The sequence below is a fragment of the Gigantopelta aegis genome, chromosome 1 (assembly GCF_016097555.1).
Source record: "Gigantopelta aegis isolate Gae_Host chromosome 1, Gae_host_genome, whole genome shotgun sequence".
Lineage (NCBI taxonomy): Eukaryota > Metazoa > Mollusca > Gastropoda > Neomphalida > Peltospiridae > Gigantopelta > Gigantopelta aegis.
Window position 1 is genome coordinate 3,172,378 of NC_054699.1, and position 24,600 is coordinate 3,196,977.

General features: G+C 34.9%; 1 protein-coding gene and 1 long non-coding RNA gene across 2 annotated transcripts in view; one reads left to right on the forward strand and one right to left on the reverse strand.

Moving 5' to 3' along the window:
- LOC121369271 (glypican-6-like) overlaps positions 1-24,600 on the reverse strand; it is a 141,226-nt gene continuing 116,626 nt past the window's right edge. The window contains exons 6-8 of the mRNA XM_041494237.1: positions 19,522-19,796; positions 13,815-13,990; positions 1-9,350 (exon numbers count right to left, since the gene is read on the reverse strand). Of these exons, the coding sequence (XP_041350171.1) occupies positions 9,025-9,350; positions 13,815-13,990; positions 19,522-19,796 (777 nt within the window). The 3' untranslated portion in view covers positions 1-9,024. The remainder of the gene's footprint in view (positions 9,351-13,814; positions 13,991-19,521; positions 19,797-24,600) is intronic.
- On the forward strand, positions 19,687-22,823 carry LOC121369280. Its single transcript, XR_005957589.1, has 2 exons — positions 19,687-19,821; positions 21,830-22,823. It is a non-coding gene; the product is annotated as an uncharacterized LOC121369280 (long non-coding RNA).

The window sequence follows — 24,600 nt, forward strand, 5'->3', positions numbered from 1 at the left end:
ATATGTTGAAGCCTGTTTTAATTTTGGACACACCAGTATCTACACACTAATCATCTATGTAGAAGTTAACAGACTTCCGTGTTAATAAGTCAGATACATGTACAGTCATTTACAGTCACTGTATACAAAACAAATAGTTTTTATTTTCATTCATAAAGAGTATTGTCACAACTTCTGTTAGTAACTCTCACTTGGATTAAAGAGTTGTATCCTTTATAAAATTACTCTCTGAATGCAAAACACATAGAAGAAATAATAAACATATATTCAGAGTTATCTACCTTTTTTGACAAACAAAAATGAATAATATCTTTATACTAACAATAAAATATGAAGTTATATCCCTTTTTTTTCAAAAATTAGTTATCCTGTTGTCTGTCAATATGGGTTATTTCCCCTTTTCATCAATTAAAATAGATTTAATCTCCCTGCCATCAAGTACTCTCTCTCCCTTTTCTCTCTCTCTCTCTCTCTCTCTCTCTCTCTCTCTCTCTCTCTCTCTCTCTCTCTCTCTCTCCATTTTTCGATTGCTTATATTCCATTGTATTTAGCATTCATGTGTTTTCATTTTCTATTACTTCTGGATACAACTCAAATGATTCTTAAACAGATTATGTACATGTGCCCATATTAACAATAAATAGAAATTTGCTGTTTGTTGCCTTTTTCTTCCCATTTACTAGTGGACTAGAAATTTATATTTGTACACCAGTGTTTTTTGTTTTTTTAATACAGTACAATTTTCTTCTACAGCTGAAACATTGCAAATATTTACAGTTATTTGTCATTTGTATTATAAATACAATAAAATAAACGTTTAAACTGCCATTGTGTACAACGGGTAATAATGCACAAAAATTGCATTATATCATTTACCGACTGTTAAAAACTAGTAACAAAGAATTGCAAGCTGGCATGTAAACCATACTCGGGCCATTTGCAGTAGAGGTCTTTGGTCATATATTTGATCATATGATAAACACGGAATTGTGCATACCGTATTTCCTCTAATAAGCACCCAGGAACTTATTCATTTCAAAATGGTTGCACACACAGTGCTTATTGGAGACTGGTGCTTATTGGAGACTGGTGCTTATTGGAGACTGGTGCTTATTGGAGACCGGTGCTTATTGAAGACCCGGCCTTTTTTTTTTTCAAACAAATTTTAGAAATTAAAGCTAAACACTACAAATTTACAATTTTTATTATTTTTAAACTTTAATTTCGAACTGTAACAAAACTTTAAAACTTTAACAAAATAATGAACAAATTAATATGATCTGTCCATATAATGTTCCTAAATTATGCCAGGGATTAATCAGTTTTCGACAGTCTTACCCAGCATTTATTGGAAGCCTGTTGCTTATTTGAGGCCCAGTGCTTACTGGAGGAAATATGGTACTGCTATTCTGACAAAAAAATAATAATTATAAAACTCGGTAATAAAAATGACCTTGAAAACAAAATCCAGAAAAATGAGAAGATTAAAAAACAACAACAATATATGAGTTTATTAGGGGCAGCTTGCGACTCCCCTGAGGATCCACGACAATGTTTATGGTGAACTTTTCATGAAAGAACAAAAAGAATGGAACAGTTTCAGCACTAAAATAGAAAATTATCGACCCCCCCCCCACCTCGAGAAATATCATCTCTATAAACTAAATGTTCTAAAACATTAACCACGTCACCTGCACCCACCAACATTTTAAACTCTTTTCTTGTGCAATTACTTTCCTTGTTCACAAGATTAAATTTTATGAGGTCAGGTCAGGTCATAGGTTTTAACGTGCACATTCAGAACAAGCTGTTGTAGCACACGCCTGTCATGGGTGCAGGTATCGACTTTTACCGGCTCCATCCAGGACAGGAAAGAAATGATCCCTAAAAGAATGATTTTAATTTATATGCAATGTGGAAAGCGTATCAACAGAAACAGGACAGTTGTAATGTAAACTGGTACACACAAGGTAGATAACTCTCAATTAAAATTAAAAACCAATTACTCTGAATGATCTAGAAACAGACAACAATTTTTGTCTGATTTGTATTCAATATATATTTACATGCAGAATCAAGTAAATTCCCCAATTCTGATAGCAAAAATTCTGCTGAGGAGGTTTGAAAAAAGAAAAAAAAGCAAAGATGTAATATAGTCATTGGAAGATATCAATGACTTTAGAGTAGAGGGTACCAGCAGCTATTTATTAATGGGGGTGGGTGAGGGAATTGCATTTTTTTTCAGAGTTGGGGAGTTCAGTGCTGCCTGGCAACCCTGCCTCTGATGCCTTTGTCTAAAAAAATTTACACTAATAACCTCAGTGTTTGAAAGCCCCTACCAAAAACTCCCAAACAAACAATATTATTGCTACCGTTACCTATTAGGTTTATGCCACTCATCAAATACATTTTCATAGGTCTTGCGACAAAATAATTTTTACTCAGAACATAAACTTGATACCCCCCCTGAATTACAGTACCTACAAAATCCTAAATAATTATTTAAATTTAAGATGCCTTTAGATATTTATTATTAGTATCTGTAGCATGAATCTCAAACCTATTAGTAATCATTTAGCTAATTAAGTTTTACACCTCTAACTGACATTGCAGATCACACATCCTGACAGTAAATATATCAAACTTCATGATTCTATTTTTTTTTTTTTTAAAGTCATCGCAGGGGTCAGAACTTAATTATTGTCACTATTCCAAGGAATAGTGCATTTGAGAAAGCACTATTCCATCTGAGAATGTATTATCTCCCTTGTGGGATGGGCTCATTATATTTCAAGGGGAGGGAGCATCCTAAATTATGGTGCACACACTATAGCTATAAAGTCCAGCAGATTCAGAACACCGTTGAATAATATTGCAGGTTAAAATGCTAAGATGGATTAATTGCATGCAAATTCCGCTTTCCCCTGTAGTATTGAAACTATTCTTGACGGAATACTGCAAGATTTGTTTTACTAGTCTATATGGAAAATGAATGATTTCAGAATAGCAGAATAGTGTATATTTTGACCTATGACCCCCCTCCCCCCACCCTTGCCCCTTTTGACAAACTGAGGTAGATTAAGCAGCTTCTTGAGATTCAAATTTAAAGTCTTTAAGAGGAAGAATTAAATTAGATTCATGCTACAATATAAAAGTTAAAACACCCCAAAACACCCCCAAAACACCCCACCCAAAACAACTCATTAATATCATATATACCAAACAAAAAATGAAATACATACGTTTTAATACTTAAATATTTTTCATTATAAAATGACTTGGTAAATTGACTTTCAAAATGAGCCTAATTTGGGTGGGTTTTTTTCCACAAAACATTGGTAATTTTAATAGACCGAAAAACAAGTGACATTCAAACTGAATGATTTTAAATAAATTAAAGAAAAAACAAAATTAATATTCGCTTTTCTTTTGTTGTTCAGTATATTACAGCCTAATAAGGTCTGGTTGTGATACATATAGTTAGCATTCTTAATTTTTAATGAATATTCATTTTCTTGCGTATATAAATAAATTATGACACTTTGCAAATCAGTCATTATAGCAGTTTCATAAATTATGAGATATTGAGGGATTGGGCAATAATAAAACATAACTGGGGTTGGGGGTGGGGGAGGGTGGGGTGGCTGACAGTAGTGTGATCATTATTTTATCTAGTACATTATTTTCGTTCATATGCATAAATGTAACAATTTATATATATGAAAAAAAAATGTTTTCCCATCCCCCACAACTATGATTAATTCTGGGACAAATGAGAATTGAAATAGGTCGAAACTTGCTTCGGAAATCTAATACAGCTGTAAGTTCCTGTAAAAATGTATAGACATGTACACAAATTAAAATATAATTTTAATAAAGATTAACGCAAATATGTAATTGGCCGGCAGTTAATTAATTGTTAGGGAAAAACCCTATACCACTTTTTGTGTGTGTATAGCAGTTACAAACAAGAAAAAAAACCCTCAAAAAAGATAAATACAACAAATTCTTACAAGTGATTGGCCATTATCACCAATACGAAAAAAAACAAAAAAACACAAAGCCCAACAATCTACAGAAAATATTAAATATAAATGTACATTTCTTCCACAAAACATCAGGCTACACATATTGTATTTGTACATGTATAAAACATAGCCTCTTTGTTAGACACAAATCCTGAACACACAGGACATTACATATACTCACCCGTCTCTCTACCCCACCCTACCCCTCCAAATCTGCCCTCACCTACCCTGGATGCAATCACATCCAGTTCTCCAATGCACTTGGCTCACTAACCAGCCAATAGAAATATCACTACTGAGGTATTTTTAACCAATGAAATGATGAGGTCAATTAATTGCAATTACCTCGCAGCTATGATGAATAATATAAATGATGATTGGGATTTGGTAAATGATTCACAGTCGTCTAATGCTCCTTGTAACTTCTACTAGTTCTAGTTAACACTGAATACAGGTATACTGCAAAATATACGTTACACAAAAAAATCAAAAAAAAAAAAAAAAAAAAAATCATGGCAGATCACAACATAAAATTTAAATAAATCACAGAGAATGAAACGGTACAAACTATGCTGCAATAATCGGAAATCCTGTTTGTATTTCACACCAGCAGGCAAGAAATACATCATATTATAATGCATGTTTTTTAACATCAAGATCCATCTTGGAATTGAAAAAAAAAAAAAAAAAAAAATTACCCCCCCCCCACAAACATGAAAAGTAATCCAAAATATGTATGCATCAGTCATGCTTTATTTTATATATATTTATATATATGAAAATCTCATAAAAAACAGCCCGTTTGTTGACTGCCACAAAATGTTTTTAAAGACTGAGCAACTAGAAAAATCCAACACAACTTCGTGTCTAACGACTTTTAAAAAGTTTGATTCTACAAAGCATAGGTGTATTCTGTATTTGATTCGAATCTAATAATAACAACAGTAATTTGTAAAAAGTATTTTCTTTGGATACACTTATTTTTCATAACATCAGAACCATTAGAATATATATATATACATGTATATATACAAGTTTACATAGCAATGGATTAAAATAGTGACATTCTGTCGTACATGTACAATGGATTACTAAACATTTTAAAATCCACCTGTTAGTAAAAATTTATTCTTCTTTTGATTTTAAATAATAATAATAATAAAAATATCTTATTATATAATCCACAACTTTTGACCATTAGCTGAAAAAAAAGGGACAGTTTTGGCCATTAAGTTAAAAAGAACCAGTCAAACATTTTGGTCATTACTTTAAAAAGAACCGGTAAAGTGTAAGTCATGCATGGGGACAAAATCAGAGACAGGAATAAGAATAAACATTTTTAATAATTTAATAATTTGTTTATTAATTTCTCATTAAATTAAAAAGAAGAAAAAAAAAGAAGAGACCCCACCCCCACCCCCACCCCCAAACCAATCAACAACACTTGAATGTAAATAATAAACTGAAGTGTAAACATTTTGGCCTATTAATGTTATGAGACACATACATGTGGTTTGTTGTGATGGATCAAACAAAATCACACCATCTGTATCTGCCATTTTTTCATAATATGGCCACTGAAACATGGCCAACTACAGGTTATATGGCTATCAGTGAAAGCTCACTGAAAATTAAATAATAAAAGATATAAAACTAACTTAAGTCAATGTAACACAAACTTAAGTAGACATAAAAGTAAAATATTGACTGTTAATAAAAAGGGATTAAGATACAAAATTTTAAAAAAAAATTATCGATCTGACAATATTTCTTTGAAAATAATGTAACCTAATTCAGTCTTCATCCAAATAAAGTGCAATAAAATAATAACTGTCACTTATCAAAAGTTTGAAAACAAAAATGTTCCCGGGCTTATATTAAAAATGACATTATCTGATGCTGTCTTTGTAGCAAGTGTCATAGCAGGGGTCGAAATACTACTATGCCGACAAGTTTTTTTCTGGTCAACATCACTACAAGCCGGGAGATTTTTTGTTAGTCGTCCCGGCAATTATTTTATGTTTAAATTCACATATTAGTTTGAATCAACCATGCTTGGTTCAGAAGGTTTTGATTGGGCCAGAGCAACTTGTTAGTTGCTGGACCAAATATCTGGCAGCAATGTCAGCCAATGTCGACCCCTGCATAACAATATTGTTATGGTACCCTTGTAACATAACTTATGTTTTAAAGATAGCGATCTTATAATTTGTAATTTATGAAAATAAAATCATTAATGTATCGATGAGGTTGCATTCAAAAACAACAAAATAAAATAAAATAAGTATACCGTATTTCCTATAATAAACACCCGGGTGCATATTAATCTCAAAATGGTCACAGACCCGGCGATTATTGGAGACCCGGTCTTTATTTTTTCAAACAATAAGTCATAAAAAGGGACCAGCAATTTTAATAAGTTATTATTATTATTTTAAATTATGCCAGGGAGTAATCAGTTTTCAGATGTCCTACCTGGCTTTTATTGGACACCCAAAATTTATTAGAGAGCCCGGCGTTTATTTTTTATTGGAGGTCGGCACTTATTAGAGGAAATAAGGTAATATGTGGTAGTTGTATTTGTGTAGTTTCATTCTTGTAATAATCGGGAACTATATGTATTTACTGCGTGTGTCACATTATGATGGCACTCAATGAATTCGTAACACAGTTCACTCAGTGTTGTTGACATTAACTGCGTAGCAAATAAAGTCATACTTAATGTGTGTAATAAATTAATTAGTTAGTGGTAAACACAAGCAAAATAAATTATCACAAATTTAGAGAACTCAACACGGAAACAATTTTTTAAAAAACAATTCTAAAATGTTTTCCATAAAAATTATATGGCACTCCCACTTATATAATAATCTATTTATTTCTATATATTATATATTCCCCATATTCAACTTTCACCCATATTTAGTAAATAGCATCTTAAATCTTCTATGAAAAATGTCAGGGCTCGAAAATAAAACCGGCGAAAGGGGGTTATTTTTTAAAGACCAAACAGGTGAAATGGAAATTCACCTGCTAAAATAGCCCCCCCAGAAGCAGGTAATTTTTTAATACACACATGTAATACGTATGTACAATTATCTCACCTGCTTATGATTGTTACATTTATATTCTTTAACAAAATGTTCAAAATTTTCACACTATTCCAAACCCTCACCTTACCCACTTCTGTCTTATTTTCAACAACACATATATTTTCTTTGGCCTGTTATTAAAAAAACAGAAAAAAACCCCTGAATGTTTAACCTTGGTCTTGAAATGAAAAACTGCCAGAGAAGATAAAGAATAAAACGGAATGAAAGTTAATAGGTCAAAATTATCAAATTGTGGAATTAAAAATCAGCCGATTTAGAATCTGAATAATTAGCTTTACGTTATGTGTTATGTTGTAGGTAGTGTTAGTACAATAAGTGTTAAAGTAATGATAATTAATAAAAAATTGAAAAACTAAACTGGATTACTGGTCTTCTATTTTCAGTTGCCAGGTGGCTAAAGGTGATTGTCGAAACATCTGTACTCGTATGAGAAAGGGCCACACCAATATACACAAATACCGCAACACAAAAGTTCAGTTTTTTTGCTCACAAACTATTAATTTGTGAATCTCTCAGTATCCACAGATTAAATGAGGTTAATTCATAAATGCACATACATGTATGTATATTATTAAACCTCTAAAGTTAATATTTTTTTTCTTTTCACATTCTGGTTTATTTATCCTATAAAATGCACATCAATCAACTCCATTCATAACTTATCATCATAGTTTGACCGTATGAAGAACAACCAGCGTGTGTAAAGTTGAGGTATAAATGAGGTCATTTATACTGCATACTCGAGTTGTTTGTCACAACTGTCTGTTTCAAACAGTATTCTCGGCACAAATTTCCTCCTACGAAATATGTTTTCACCAAAACCAAGCAGAGACTAAAATGTATTTTTGCTCCTGTTCTGCCATGTTCCCATTACATCACATATTAAAATAGCACTCGACTCCTCATCTAATTGTGCTGAGTTAGGAGCCACAATGAATGAACACAGTCATATTTCCATCCTCTCACCTCGTCACTCAAATTACACACCAGGATCGAATGAATATCTGCACAATTTTATTCCTGGACAACTGTTTACCCCATCATGAAATTATGTGCTCCTGAGAACTTGAAGTCAATTCTGTCACAGGATAAAGTTAGAAAGTTTCATTTCAGAAGTTCATTACTATAAATGGCTGACAAAAAACAGACTTTTCAACTGAGATGGTCCAATTTGGCAGCAGGCAAATTATGGACTTAAATCATCGATTTTTCGATTGTAGACTTTACAACAGAAAGTGTCGAGTTTGCCAGCAGACAACTCTTGGGACATCAAATTGTAGACTTTACAACAGAAAACTATTAACTTGCCAGCAGACAAATTGCAGACTTTAAACTGTAAACTTCACGAGAGGTTCTAATTTACTAGCAGTTAAATCATGGACTTTACAGTTTAAAAGGTCTAACTTGCCAGCAATCAAATCATGGATTTGACAGTTCAAATAAAATCATGGATTTTACAGTTCAAAGGATTCTAAAATGTAAGCAGTCAAATCATGGACTTTACAGTTCAAACAGTCTAAAAACTTGCCAGCAATAAAATCATGGACTTGACAGTTCATGGACTTAACAGTTTAAACAGTCTAACCTGCCAGAAATAAAATCATGGACTTCACAGTTCAAAGGGTTCTAACTTGCCAGCAATCAAATTGTTGACTTTACAGTTCAAAGGTTTTAACTTGCTATAGCAACCAAATCACTGACTTTACAGTTCAGAGGGTCTAAGTTGCCAGCAGACGAAACAGTGGATTTTTGTTATGTTGGTTTCTTGTTATTTTTTCCAGTTATTTTTTGTACAAACTGCTGCCAGCACAGCACCAGAGATATAAATAGGCACATTGTTGATGTATTGCTTGCATTGTGTTGTTTCCATGACCACGTCCCCCTCAACACAGCAACCCTTGCCGCCACAACACAACAGTCTGTCCAATCACAACAAGCGTTACAAGAAGTCCCACGGATGCGCTCTGCTGAACGCTCGAACTCGGCTTGACGGCTGTATCCGGGTCGATTTCCTCGTCATGTGGGCCGTGTTTTCTCCGACCACCTTTTGTTTTTCCTCCCCTGCCACGGTTACCCTTTCCTTTCCCGTCAGTGGTGTACGGCGGGTTGTCAATATTAACGATGCCTTTCTCCTCCTCCTCAGAAATAACACCTCCCCCAGATCCACTGCCCTCCATACCACTACCACTGCCACTGAGTCCATCGATGTCTGTAAAATTAAAAAATATATATATTTATAGTTAGATTTTAGTTAAGAGTTATAACCTCACTCAACAATATTATAATATCATTTAGTAATGTAAAATATGAATGCATCTACAGTTGAACAAGAGTACCAGTGACGTACATGTTACGTCCATCAAAAGTAGGTCACAGTGACCTAGTTATGATACGTGACAAACCGCCATCCCAAGTTGCACTTGTCTACGCAAGCTTTGATGATACCATATGAACTGATAAGAAAGATATGGCCCAGACAAGGATTTCCTTTAACATACAGTAATGTCTAAAAAGTAGGTTGTGGTGACCTATATGAATTGATAAGGAAGATATGCTCCGGAAACTAAAAGATAATGTACATACATACATACGTACTGATGGACAGACGAACAATGTCATACCATAATACGACCCGTCAAAGTTAAAGTTAAAGTGTTTTGTTTTGTTTAATGACACCACTAGAGCACACTGATTTATTAATCATTGGCTATTGGATGTCAAATATTTTTTAATTTTGGCATATTTTTCCATTAGTAGCAAGGGATCTTTTATATGCACAATCCCACAGACAGGATAGCACATATCACAGCCTTTGATATAGCAGTCATGGTGCACTGGCTGGAATGAGAAATTGCCCAATACGTCTACCGACGGGGATTGATCCCAAACCGACAGTGCATCAAGCAAGCGATTAACCACACCACGACCCGTCAAAGACGGGGATAAAAATATACTGCCACCACATAGACTATTCTTATTAATTAGTAAGGCATTCATTTATATGCACCTTCCCACAGGGTAACACATACCAATACATTCATTCATTTACGTCTGTCTCGCTCGAACAGGTTAATCTGTCTGTGCTGGGGTGTCATTATAAATATTCATTCATGCTTAACATTTTCCATATATAGAATATATTTAGCAGTTGCAGCAACATGAACTTTTCAAGTCTCTAAGACAAATTTCACACTCAACTAGCTGGTAGAATAATTTGCAAAACATCCATTAACCACATTTTCTTCAGCAGTATAAATCAATTCAAACTTCATTTATTAATGTAAAAAATATTGATTGTGGTTGCTTTGAGATGGTGGGCATTTTGTCGGTGCCGACAACATGAAAGCTCATAGAATATACGGCCTGGAAACCAAACAGAATACGGACACACGAACTGTGTATCTACACGAATGAAGCCATCTCAAATTGCTGCTCTACAAAAACATACAGATGATCTGTAACACCAATTTAATTCATACATTAAAAGGCGGGACGTAGCTCAGTGGTACAGCACTCGCCTAATGCACGATCGATCCTAGATCGATCCATTCCCATCGGTGGACCCATTCAGCTATTTCTCGTTCCAGCCAGTGCTCAACAACTGGTGTAACAAAGGCCATGGTATGCACTATCCTGTCTGTGGGGTGGTGCATATAAAAGATCCCATGCTGCTAATCAAAAAAGAGTAGCCCATGAAGTGACGACAGTGGGTTTTCTCTCTCAATATCTGTGTGGTCCTTAACCAACACCATATAACAGTAAATAAAATGTGTTGAGTGCGTCATTAAATAAAACATTTCCTTTCTTTCTTTGATTGATTAAGGTTTTGGTAAGCAATATGGCAACAGTGGGTTTTAGGTGTTCTTTATGTTTGAAACTGGTTATTTAAACCCGTGAAAGTTAACACTAAGTTTAGTTAATCTACAAACCTGTAACACATTTGGATAAAGTTAAAATTGAGTAAAACATGAGTCTGTGACTTTGAAATGGTGAAATACCCTCTAAAAATAGACTAAACTCTACTCCATAACTGTTACTTCTCAGACGCACGTGCATTTTTAAAAATACAAGAAATTTATTTTGTGATATTAAAAACACCAGGATGACCAAAAACACTTCGAGTGTACGGAAATTGATAACCTAAACAATAAAATCTAAGCAAAGTATGATTTAAGTTATCGAAAATGGTTATAATAGTAAAAAATATGCATTAGTGTTTAAAAACTAGGGTATGTCCCTTTAAGAAAATAAGGCAGCCATATCTGCTAAACACAGAGATGCATTTTTAATTGTAAGCATGAAAAGCCAGTGCTGGCATAAGTAGCCACAGAAAATAACCATCTAATGAACCAACTTTCTTCTTTCTTTTTTTCTCACTCCACCCAGCAAAAATGATCTAATGTTTGACATCCAATAGGCAATGATTATTAAATCAATGTGCTCTAGCGGTGTCATTAAATAAAACAAATTTTAACTCTCCCTCCCTCCTCAGTCTCTCTCTCAGTCTCTCTCCCTCCACAAATACACAGAATGTTTTAATACAAAATAAAAACAAATAATAGGAAACATTTCTTTTTAGCCCAATTAAACAAATATATTGTTTTTTACACAAACTAAATTAATGGGTTTTTTAAAATGTGCAAGACACAAACGTTACAATTTCGCTTCAAATAATCTGTCTCAAGCGTTGCATCATGTCACAGCGACTCGACAGGCATGACAAAAATATCGCGGTAATCAATAGACTCCCAGTTTGTATCAGTGACAGGACTTTATCAATCAAAGGGGCTAGCGCTGCCTCCTCCCAGCCCTTTCGTGGCCTCCACACCAAGTCCGCCTTATTAAATGGAAATTGATGATATCTCCATGGCAACCAAGTTTGAATAATAGGGCGGGTTTTTTTCTTCTATTTTTTTTTCTTCTTCTTTTTTTGGTCTTCTATTTTGGAAAATTTGTTAAAAATAAATCAGAAGAGGAGAACAGCAAGAATTGAATGGCGAGAATGGAGTGAAAGAACTGTGTACGGGTTGTTAAAATAAAATTAACGGCGTGGGAAGATTATAAACACTATCTCAACCCACCCCCTTATAATAGATACAAAATAGTATGTGATGTTCTGTTAATAGATACATTATGGTATGTGTGGTTCTGTTAATAGATACAAAATAGTATGTGATGTTCTGTTAATAGATACATTATGGTATGTGCTGTTCTGTTAATAGATACATTATGGTATGTGCTGTTCTGTTAATAGATACAAAATAGCATGTGCTGTTCTGTTAATAGATACATTATGGCATGTGATGTTCTGTTAATAGATAAAAATAGCATGTGATGTTCTGTTAATAGATACATTATGGTATGTGCTGTTCTGTTAATAGATACAAAAGAGTATGTCTTGTCATGTTAACATGCACAAAACAGTATGTGCTGTTCTGTTAACAGATATAAAATTATGGTTCCAAACTACCGATATTTACAGTATCGAGTTTCAAAGATGAATGTTTCTGATGCAAATAATATCAATCAATATTTTACAATTCAATTATGGAAAAGTCTGCCAAGACGAGCAGTTCGCCAGTTCACTGACAAGCTGTCATTCTTCCAAATGTGAACATCACTCACGAACGTAACTGTCACTCTGACTGAACGATATCACATCGATCTAGCTTTTTTAAAGTCACAGAATCTAGATTTCTTAAGTCACAGAATCTAGATTTCTTAAAGACACAGAATCTAGATTTCTTAAAGTCACAGAATCTAGCTTTTTAAAGTCACAGAATCTAGATTTCTTAAAGTCACAGAATGTAAAGACACAGAATCTAGCTTTCTTAAAGTCACAGAATAGATTTCTTAAAGTCACAGAATCTAGATTTCTTAAAGTCACAGAATCTAGATTTCTTAAAGTCACAGAATCTAGATTTCTTAAAGTCACATAATCTAGATTTCTTAAAGTCACAGAATCTAGATTTCTTAAAGTCACAGAATCTAGCTTTCTTAAAGTCACAGGCGACGACGACCAGAAACACTTGGAATATACAGTCACTGATATTCTAAACAAGAATATATATATATATATATGTATTTTTAGCCATTAAAAACTGTATCAGTCAGAAACGTTTTACAATAAACTCAGGACGGTCTCTTTAACCTCTAGGGGCGGGACTTAAGCCATTGCTAAAGTGCTCTCTCGCTGCATGGTCAGTCTAGGATCAATCCCCGTCGGTGGGCCCATTGGGCTATTTCTCACTCCAGCCAGTGCACAACGACATGTATATCAAAGGCTGTGGTATGTGCTGTCCTATCTGTGGGATGGTACATATATAAGATCCCTTGACTACTAATGGAAAAATGTAGCGGGTTTCCTTTCTAAGACTATATGTCAAAATTACCAAATGTCTGACATCCAATAGCCGATGATTAATAAATCAATCTGCTCTAGTGGTGTCGTTAAACAAAACAAACTTTTTTTTAACTTTAACCTGTAGGCCACCGAGGCTGATGCTAATATTATTATATTCATTCATTCATTCATTCATTCATTCATTCATTCATTCATTCATTCATTCATTCATTCATTCATTTATTTTAATTTAACTTTTCGGGTCCATCTTAAACTGTGATGCAGATGCAGTCTGTTAAGACTAAAGACTATTTGATTAGACAACTGTACCTGTATCAATCCAGTCTACGTCGAGTCCATTGTACGCACTATGCAGTCGACTTGTGATCAGCTTGAGTTGTATGATCTGGCGTGAGACGACGTTATTCGCCTTCGTCACGTCAATCTCAACCTCCGGGTTGTTGATCTGATTCACAACGCCATCTTTCTGTACATCGGGGATATATCTGCAACAATAAAACAACAACAGTAAGTGATACGGTGAAACCAACAGTAAGGATACGGTGAAACCAACAGTAAGTGACACGGTGAAACCAACAGTAAGTGACACGGTGAAACCAACAGTAAATGACATGGTGAAACCAACAGTAAGTGATATGGTGAAACCAACAGTAAGTGACACGGTGAAACCAACAGTAAGTGATATGGTTTAAGTGATACAGTGAAACCAACAGTAAGTGACATGGTGAAACCAACAGTAAGTGACACGGTGAAACCAACAGTAAGTGACACAGTGAAACCAACAGTAAGTGGTACGGTGAAACCAACAGTAAGTTACACGGTGAAACCAACAGTAAGTTACACGGTGAAACCAACAGTAAGTTGAGTACTGCACAAAGCCATTTTTATTAATTGAAATCAGGCATTACTTATAGTTCATTGTTCAGAATATCTGTTTTCACACATATGAAGCAGCTTTGGTCATCTCAGTGTTTATAATGCTACAAAAATGCATTTTTCATTATATTTTATTACCTCTGAGAAGTAACAGTTATGGAGACAAGCTCTAATCTATTTTTAGAGGTCATTTCCCCATTTCAATGTCACGACTATGATTTCACTCTACTGTAACTTTATCCACAGTTGCTACAGGTTGGGAGATTAATCAAACTTGGTGTCTATTTTCACTCTACTGTAACTTTATCCACAGTTGCTACAGGTTGGGAGATTAATCAAACTTGGTGTCTATTTTCACTCTACTGTAACTTTATCCACAGTTGCTACAGGTTGGGAGATTAATCAAACTTGGTGTCTATTTTCACTCTACTGTAACTTTATCCACAGTTGCTACAGGTTGGGAGATTAATCAAACTTGGTGTCTATTTTCACTCTACTGTAACTTTATCCACAGTTGCTACAGGTTGGGAGATTAATCAAACTTGGTGTCTATTTTCACTCTACTGTAACTTTATCCACAGTTGCTACAGGTTGGGAGATTAATCAAACTTGGTGTCTATTTTCACTCTACTGTAACTTTATCCACAGTTGCTACAGGTTGGGAGATTAATCAAACTTGGTGTCTATTTTCACTCTACTGTAACTTTATCCACAGTTGCTACAGGTTGGGAGATTAATCAAACTTGGTGTCTATTTTCACTCTACTGTAACTTTATCCACAGTTGCTACAGGTTGGGAGATTAATCAAACTTGGTGTCTATTTTCACCGCTTGAAAGTAGGGTCTGTTCCTTTATTCTACAGTTATTTTAAAAGTTAAAATGCCAGTAGAATTTGCCAGTTGCCGACTTATTTTGACAAGCCTGTTTAAAACTGTTTTCTTTGTAAATATAGTTCATATTAGAAAGGAATGATGAACATCCATAGGTGTAACCATAAACCAAGTTTCATTATTTAGGACTAAACAGATCTAAACACAAAACTTTAACACAAAAGTTGATGTTCCCTCCATTGTCATTGTCGCAATTGGAAAACGAACACCTATATCTCACCTCTTTACTTTGTACAGGTGTGACAAGGAAGGAAGGAAATGGTTTATTTAACAACACACTCAACACATTTTATTTACGGTTATATGGCATCTGACATATGGTTAAAGACCACACCGATATTGAGAGAAGAAACCTGCTGTCACCACTTCATGGGCTACTCTTTTCGATTAGCAGCAAGGGATCTTTTATATGCACCATCCCACAGACAGGATAACATATACCACAGCCTTTGATATACCAGTCATCGTGCACTGGCTGGAATGAGAAATAACCCAAAGGGTCCACCAACAGGGATCGATCCAGGATCGACCGTGCATCAAGCAAGCGCTGTACCACTGAGCTACGTCCTGTCCCCCAGGTGAGACCAATATAAGCCATTATGCGGAGTGTTTTTAAAATCCTTTAAAGCCAGCAGGATTGTCAAAGCACTGACTGACTGATAACAAGCAAATTCTGCAGACTGAACACAATAAATCAGATAGAATACCACCAGCTCTGTTTCAGAAACATTTCACATCTGTACAACACAATTATCTTAAAACAGGCACGACAATTAGTTTTAACAGACATGTTCATGATACGTTCTTAAACCCATAAATATTACCGAAAACTGCCACTATGGTTATACAACTGTTTTAAACTTTTATCAAGACCAAAAAAAACACACACCACAAACAAAAAATTATAGAATGAAATCTGCATTGATCTTGAACCCATAAATATTACCCATAATCCCACTACAAATGTACAACCATTTTAATCTTTTATCAAGAAAGAAAAAAATGCTTTAAAAATTAATGAGAGGAAGACAATTTTTTATTTTAATGGGATGAAATCTGCATCCATCTTGAACCCATAAATCCACTACAAATGAACAACTGTTTTAAACTTTTACCAAGACAAAAATTGCTTTAAAAATTAATGAGATGAAGATAATTTTTATTAATGGGATGAAATCTGCATTCATCTTGAACTCATAAATATTACCCATATCCCCCCACCACCACTACAATTGTAAAACTTTTTAAAACTTTTATCAAGACCAAAAAACAAAAAATTAATGGCACGAAGCCTGCATCTTAACAAACTTTTATCAAATTAAAAAAATCCCCAAAATTAAAATGAATGGGATGAAATCTGCATCAATATCTAAACCATAAATACTACTAAAAAACCCCACTACAATTGTACAACTTTTCTAAACTTTAATCAAGACCAAAAAAACTAAAATTAAAAAATTAATGGGATGAAACCTGCATTGTAACAAAGTGCACTTGAAATACGATTATTTGTCGGAATATCGCAGCGCATGACTAAGATGAACAACCGTCTCTCATTAAGACCATCATATTGTGTTTCTTTCTCTTTTAAATGGTTTTTTATCTCCAACTAAATTGATTTAGAGCACACAAACAATGATGTCATTGTATATTGGGTATTATGTCGAGTGCTCACTGCAGTGGTTGCAGGTCGTATTGCCTTCACAAAGACGGCAGTGAAACTAACACTTGGAAGACTTGCCAGACAAGACAATCACATCTCGTGACACAAAGTAATTTAAATACATCAAGATGAAATGAACATGGCTTGCTGACGATCAGATGGGATGAAACGGTATTCACTTTGCTTGAAATAAATTAATTTAATATGCTTAAACTGGCTTAAACGTCACATGTATTATGTAACAAAGTGTTCTCTTTTTTTAACAAACTAATTATTTACCCGGCTGACGCTTTCCCAGTGAAGATTTTGTCTCTTTAAACACCTAGCACGATTACCCACAGACCAGCATCCTATTTTACTAACTGACTGATGAGAGATGAGAAAACTGCAGCCTACATGTCAGAGGGGTGTGCGATGTTTGTTAGCCAAAATACAGTAAAACTTCTCAAAACCGGACCCTCTATAAACCGGAATTCCCTCAAAACTGGACATTTTTCACAGTCCCTTTTTTAAAAATCAGTAAAGAACTTAACCTCACTAAACTGGATACCTCTTAAAACCGGACATTTTACGTGGTTCCGAGGGTGTCTGGTTTAAGAGTGGTTTCACTGTATTTGCAAAATACTCAGCTTCCAGTCTTTATCTCGTCAGATTTAAGGGTGAGGGTTAGAGCAAATAAATTAGTTCCATTAGTAGCAGCTGCCGGATGAATAAGACAATTTGTTATCATCTATAATTTAATACGCAAGACGGTTTTTAACAGTTTCCAATCGTTCTGATTGCTTCTTCATTTTTGATCTTCACTGCAGACAGCCTTCTTTGTACTTAATTGATGCCACACTTCGCAAGGATGTTTTTATACTCAGGTCCAGTTGACTGCAATACACACATTGTGCTAAATATTGCATAAAAATATGATTCCATAAATACAATGGCAATGAATACTGCCATCCTTGTCACTTAACACAGAAGTAGCTATATACACACCAGTTGAGTATATGGCCTTGGCTAGCTGTTTACATGGTGGGTTTTTGTGGAGATTTTTGTATGGGGAAGCACAATGTAAAGCCACCACATCCCATCTAAACTTGTCCATGCCAATGGGTCACATCTATTATATTATATCCAAGGATTTTGTATTTGAGAAGCACCAGTAGAAGCATCAGTAGTTATACATGATTTTGTACTGGTGATGATACTGTATTGAAGGGGAAGCATTGATACATCTCCTTGGACTTCATATTATAGGGTAGGCATCAATACAGAAATCCTGCTGCTGCTGGTGCTGCTGGTGGTGGTGGTGGTGGTGGATGGGCATCTCCCACTGTACCATCACATACTGCAGTCAACTGATTTGCCCATATACCTTTCTCTATTGTGTCCAATGATCTTCAGTCATTGGTGAAGGCATCAATAAATAATGTCTCTCTGAGGATCATCATCTCCCATTATATGATCACATAATAGAGTAAACTGATTTGCCATCATACCTTGCCCTGTCCTGTCCATTTCAGCAGTCACCTTCAATCATTGGAGGGAGACATTAATACATGGCCAAGGATTTTGTATTGGAAGAAAGGCATCCATAAATAATGTCTCTCCCAGGATCATCATCTATAAATTTCTAGAACTGGGTGTGGATGGGTGGTGGAAATGAGCATCTCCCATTACTAGCATATCATCACCTAACAGAGTAAACTGATTTACTGATATACCTCGCTCTGTACTGTCCATCCCAGCAATCGCCTTCAGTCATTGGTGAAGGCATAATTAAATACTTTCCCTCCCAGAATCATCATACATAATTTTCAAGAACTGGAAACACTGGCATCGCCCACTATACAATCACATAATACAGTAAACTACAATTTATCAAGAACTGGAAACACTGGCATCGCCCACTATACAATCACATAATACAGTAAACTACAGTTTATCAAGAACTGGAAACACTGGCATCGCCCACTATACAATCACATAATACAGTAAACTACAGTTTATCAAGAACTGGAAACACTGGCATCGCCCACTATACAATCACATAATACAGTAAACTACAGTTTATCAAGAACTGGAAACACTGGCATCGCCCACTATACAATCACATAATACAGTGAACTACAGTTTATCAAGAACTGGAAACACTGGCATCGCCCACTATACAATCAAATAATACAGTAAACTACAATTTATCAAGAACTGGAAACACTGGCATCGCCCACTATACAATCACATAATACAGTAAACTACAGTTTATCCTGTAACCACCAATTCTATTGACAGATTACGATGAGGGATAAAGCTAAGTCATATAGGTATAGTAGCAGGATATCACATGCAATGACACACTCATAGCTACATTACAAAATCGCTCATTTGACCTCTAGGTCATCATACAAAGTAGATGAAATAACAGAAATAATAGCATATCCCCTTAATTTTTATGGGCTGCAGGATAAAGATAATAACTAGTTAACGACATGGGATATGGGCTTTATCCTGTGAAGGTAAGAAATGGAAAATTCTGCGAGGTATTTCCCTCTCTCTCTCTATGTCTCTCTCTCTCTCAATCTACATATATATATACCTAGCTCTGTCCTGTCCGTTCCAGCAGTCATCCTCCGTCATGGGCGACGCGGCAAGGTCCTCGTCGTTACACACCGTGTACGGCAGCTGCACCCAGAAGTCCTTGGCCATCTTCACCTTCTCCTTGATGTCGCGCACCAGTCGGTCGAGGCTCGTTCCCGCTGCCGTCGTCGGACGCACCGACTGCTGCTTCGGTTGGAAGTTGAACGTGTACTCAAAGTTTTCAGCTTCTCGCTTCTTGCGGCCGAGTCTCGGGGTCCCGCATCCAGCAAATATCTGTGGATGAGAAAATTATATATAAGTAAGCATGATGAAATCTTTTAGCGAATATCTGTGGATGAGACAATGATATATTATAAGTAAGCATCGTGAAATCATTTAGCAAAGTTCTGTGGATGAGAAAATGATATAATATAAGTAAGCATTGTGAAATCATTTAGCAAAGATCTGTGGATGAGACAATGATATGTAAGTAAGCATGATGAAATCCTTTAGCAAAGATCTGTGGATGAGAAAATGATATGTAAGTAAGCATGATGAAATCCTTTAGCAAAGATCTGTGGATGAGAAAATGATATGTAAGTAAGCATGATGAAATCCTTTAGCAAAGATCTGTGGATGAGAAAATAATATGTAAGTAAGCATGATGAAATCCTTTAGCAAATATCTGTCGATGAGAAAATGATATGCAAGTAAGCATGATGAAATCTTTTAGCAAATATCTGTGGATGAGAAAATGATATATAAGTACGGATGATGAAATCTTTTAGCAAATATCTATGGATGAGAAAATGATATATAAGTACGGATGATGAAATCTTTTAGCGAATATCTGTGGATGAGAAAATGATATGCAAGTAAGCATGATGAAATCTTTTAGCAAATATCTGTGGATGAGAAAATGATATATAAGTACGGATGATGAAATCTTTTAGCGAATATCTGTGAACAGAAAGAAGTATACTGTGAATTCACATTTTTTTCATGATGGTCTAATTTTTATGTAAAAAAATTGTGTTTTGTTTAACGACACCACTGGAGCACATTGATTTATTAGTCATTGGCTATTGGATGTCAAACATTTGGTAATTTTCACATATAGTTTTATAGAGGAAACCCGCTACATTTTTCCATTAGTAGCAAGGGATCTTTCATATTGACCATCCCACAGACATGATAGTATATACTAGTCTTTGATATATCACTGACCACCGCCTCGTGTTGCTGTTATACAAGTGGCACCATACCACTTGCACAGTTGTTATCAGTTAGTACAACATATAACAAGTTACTTCAAAGCAATAGGCTATTTAAATACTACAGAGGTCAACCTACGTGTAACCATCAAAGAAAGAATTCAAAAAGCATATCAGAATTTAAAAATATTTTCTTTAATGAGGAACTATTTCCTAAACGGAACTACTTCAAGCTGCTACAGCAAGTAGCAACACGACAAACGGTGCTGCGTGGCCTGAAAGGTTCTTTCAAGAATGCATCACGAAATATTTTATTTTAGAGATAGCTGCTCAATTCTAAAATGTTAAATAGTAATTGCTGATCAGTTCATAGCCAAATGTCAAAAACAAGCATCGATTATATATGATAATGACTTCACTGTATAACATTAATTGTTTTCATCTTGTCTATGATAACTGTACAATAAAAATACATATATAGTTGCAATAATTTGATAAGTTTAATAATTAACAATATTTTGCATGCCTCTACATATGATCAGACTTGGCAGTCTGGAAGTTATGAGCAATTTCAAATGAATCTGTGGGAACCACTGGTTGGAGTGTTCCGATTTCCGAAATCGGAAATAAAAAGCGACATATCCTTAGGGAATGGTGCTGATTATCAGTCTACATGTACAATGTAGGTAATAAAACCATGCAGGACAGTACATACCACAATCTTTAATGTATTTGTATGTGTCTTGTTTGTACATGTACATATGAAGAGTTCAGGCACAAAACGCGATTTTCTTTCTTTTTTCAGTTAAAGCCATTATTGTATGTCAGTAAGGGCTAATCGTAGGCCCGCTGATTTGCCGCAAAACGTGATTGATCCTTATAAAATTGTATTGGGTAAATCCCGTTTTTTTTTTTTTTTTTTATCAAAATACGATATACGCCAATTAAAAAAATCACTTTTACTGAAAAGGAAAAATGGATATATCGCGTTTTGCGCCTAAACTCTTCATATATCCATACATATTGTAAGTAATACATATTTTTATATCCGGTGAAATGTTTATCTGAAATGAAAAATGTTATCTTTTATTTTATTTTTTTTATATGGCACAGGTTGGGATAGGGTAAAACCCTGAATCCATTAAGAAGAACTGATCCTATGACATATCGCACCTCCACCAAGCTCTTTACCACTGAGCAACATCCCGCACATTCCAATTTGAAAAGATCAACATAAGAAAATGGAAGATTTAAAAAAATAGGGAAACCGTCTGGCAGGCCGCGGTGTAAAAAGCCAGTTACTGATAACAAGTGAGACGTGTGTTGTAGCTAAATTAAACAGCCTGGTTGTTTACACACTTCTAAATATGTGAACCCAATTACTGAGTGTCAGGACACAAGAAGAATGGGTTAGTTTAACACTTTTAAAACCTACAACTGTCCCAGGCAGCAGGCTGCTATATATTAAACAACAATGGGAGAGAGTTCATTTACGAACTGTGATATATAGCAGATTCGTCATGAGTGTAATACGGAAAATATCAACCGAGTCTATGTTAATTAGAATACGTTGAGGCTTTGCCAAGACAAATACTGATTAATTTAACTAGATGAGGTTGATATTTTACACATTAAAAAACTTGAGTGGCGAATTCCATTTATTCTATAATACTTCTAAAATAACATTTTAATTTGATATTTAGTAAATCAGAGTTCTAAAGTTGCCTCCATTCTTATTATGACATTATCGTCATTTGCATAAATATAGTTTGACGTCATGTATTTTAAGTAAATCTTGTTAAAATATTAAGTTCAGAATTGATAGCAAAAAAAATATCAACCAGATTAATAATGGGATATACATGTATTAAATGGTTTATGACATGAATATTATGGTAAGTTATAGGATAAATTCATTTATATGTCATTTTGAAAAACATTTGATTTTATTGCAACATGATACTCTTTTCAATGATCATAGATTGTGTTTTGATGGAAACTCTATTGTTATACTGCTGAGATGTATTAATCACAATTTATCTTCATTGTTAACTCCAAATTGTGAAGATTGGCGTATATCGTGCTTGGGAAATAAACTCTTCAATTACTAACTTTTTCTTCCTTTTTTCGCTCCAAAGATGTTAAAAAATATTATTCTGAAAACATTCTATGGGTCAATGAGCTAAACATGTATATGGATGAGTGGGTGTTTTAAATTTGGGAAACCAGACTTATTCTACATTAACAAGGGAAAACAGACTTATTCTACATTAACAAGGGAAACCAGACTTATTCTACATTAACAAGGAGAATCAGACTTATTCTACATTAACAAGAGGAACCAGACTTATTCTACATTAACAAGAGGAACCAGACTTATTCTACATTAACTAGGGAAACCAGACTTATTCTACATTAACAAGGGGAACCAGACTTATTCTACATTAACAAGGGAAAACAGACTTATTCTACATTAACAAGAGGAACCAGACTTATTCTACATTAACAAGGGGAACCAGACTTATTCTACATTAACAAGGGGAACCAGACTTATTCTACATTAACAAGGGAAAACAGACTTATTCTATATTAACAAGGGAAACCAGACTTATTCTACATTAACAAGGGAAACCAGACTTATTCTACATTAACAAGAGGAACCAGACTTATTCTATATTAACAAGGGGAACCAGACTTATTCTACATTAACTAGGGAAACCAGACTTATTCTACATTAACAAGGGAAACCAGACTTATTCTACATTAACAAGGGGAACCAGACTTATTCTACATTAACTAGGGAAACCAGACTTATTCTACATTAACAAGAGGAACCAGACTTATTCTACATTAACAAGAGAAACCAGACTTATTCTATATTAACAAGAGGAACCAGACTTATTCTACATTAACAAGGGAAACCAGACTTATTCTACATTAACAAGGGAAACCAGACTTATTCTACATTAACAAGGGGAACCAGACTTATTCTACATTAACTAGGGAAACCAGGAGGAGAAACAGACTTATTCTATATAAACAAATGGAAAAACAGCCTTATTTTTGTACATAAAATAAAAATATTCTTTGTCAATGTGAGGAGAAAGAAACTTATTCTAAATAAACAGAAAAACAGCCTTATTCTACATAAAATGGAAATATTCTTTGTCTATGGAGAAGAAACAGCCTTATTCTATATAAAATGGAAATACTCTTTGTCTATGTGAGGAAAAACAGACTCAACATACATGAAGGAGGTGGGGGGACCAGGCATATTCTAAACGAACGAACAAATTAAGGGGAAAAACACAGGACAAGGCTAAACAAATGTTAATGATCCTGTCACCGTGGCGATGGGTACGCAGCTAGCTGACGGTGCCTTCGCATGTCGCCTCGAAAAACAACCATAGCAAGCCAACGACAGAACCCGCTTTGGAAACAAAACCATGGGAGTTTCTACACAATGAGTCATCCGCTAATAAGGTACACCTCACACCCACAATAACACCAGTCATGTAATTTTGGTGTTAAACAAAGGAAAACCGGGAGAGAAACGCACGGGAAGAAGACGAAAAAAAAAAAGAAGAGGAGAAAAATGTCAAGGAGAGAAAGCTGAGGCTGGATTGTTCAAAAAGCAAACATGCTGAGAATGTCAAGGGCAGATGCACGCCATTAAATGGAAATCATACATACTGGTTGTCATGGTGATTGCTAATGAGAAAGAATTGCGCTAAAAGGTGTACAAGTGTGTGTAGCGTGTGTCAATATATACACGACGACAACTACAATTCAATAAGCAGGCAGTTGAAAATGTTAACGAGCTACACACGGATAGAAATGAAAGGTATGTCTGTCTAAAGACACTGTGACACACTGGAAACCAC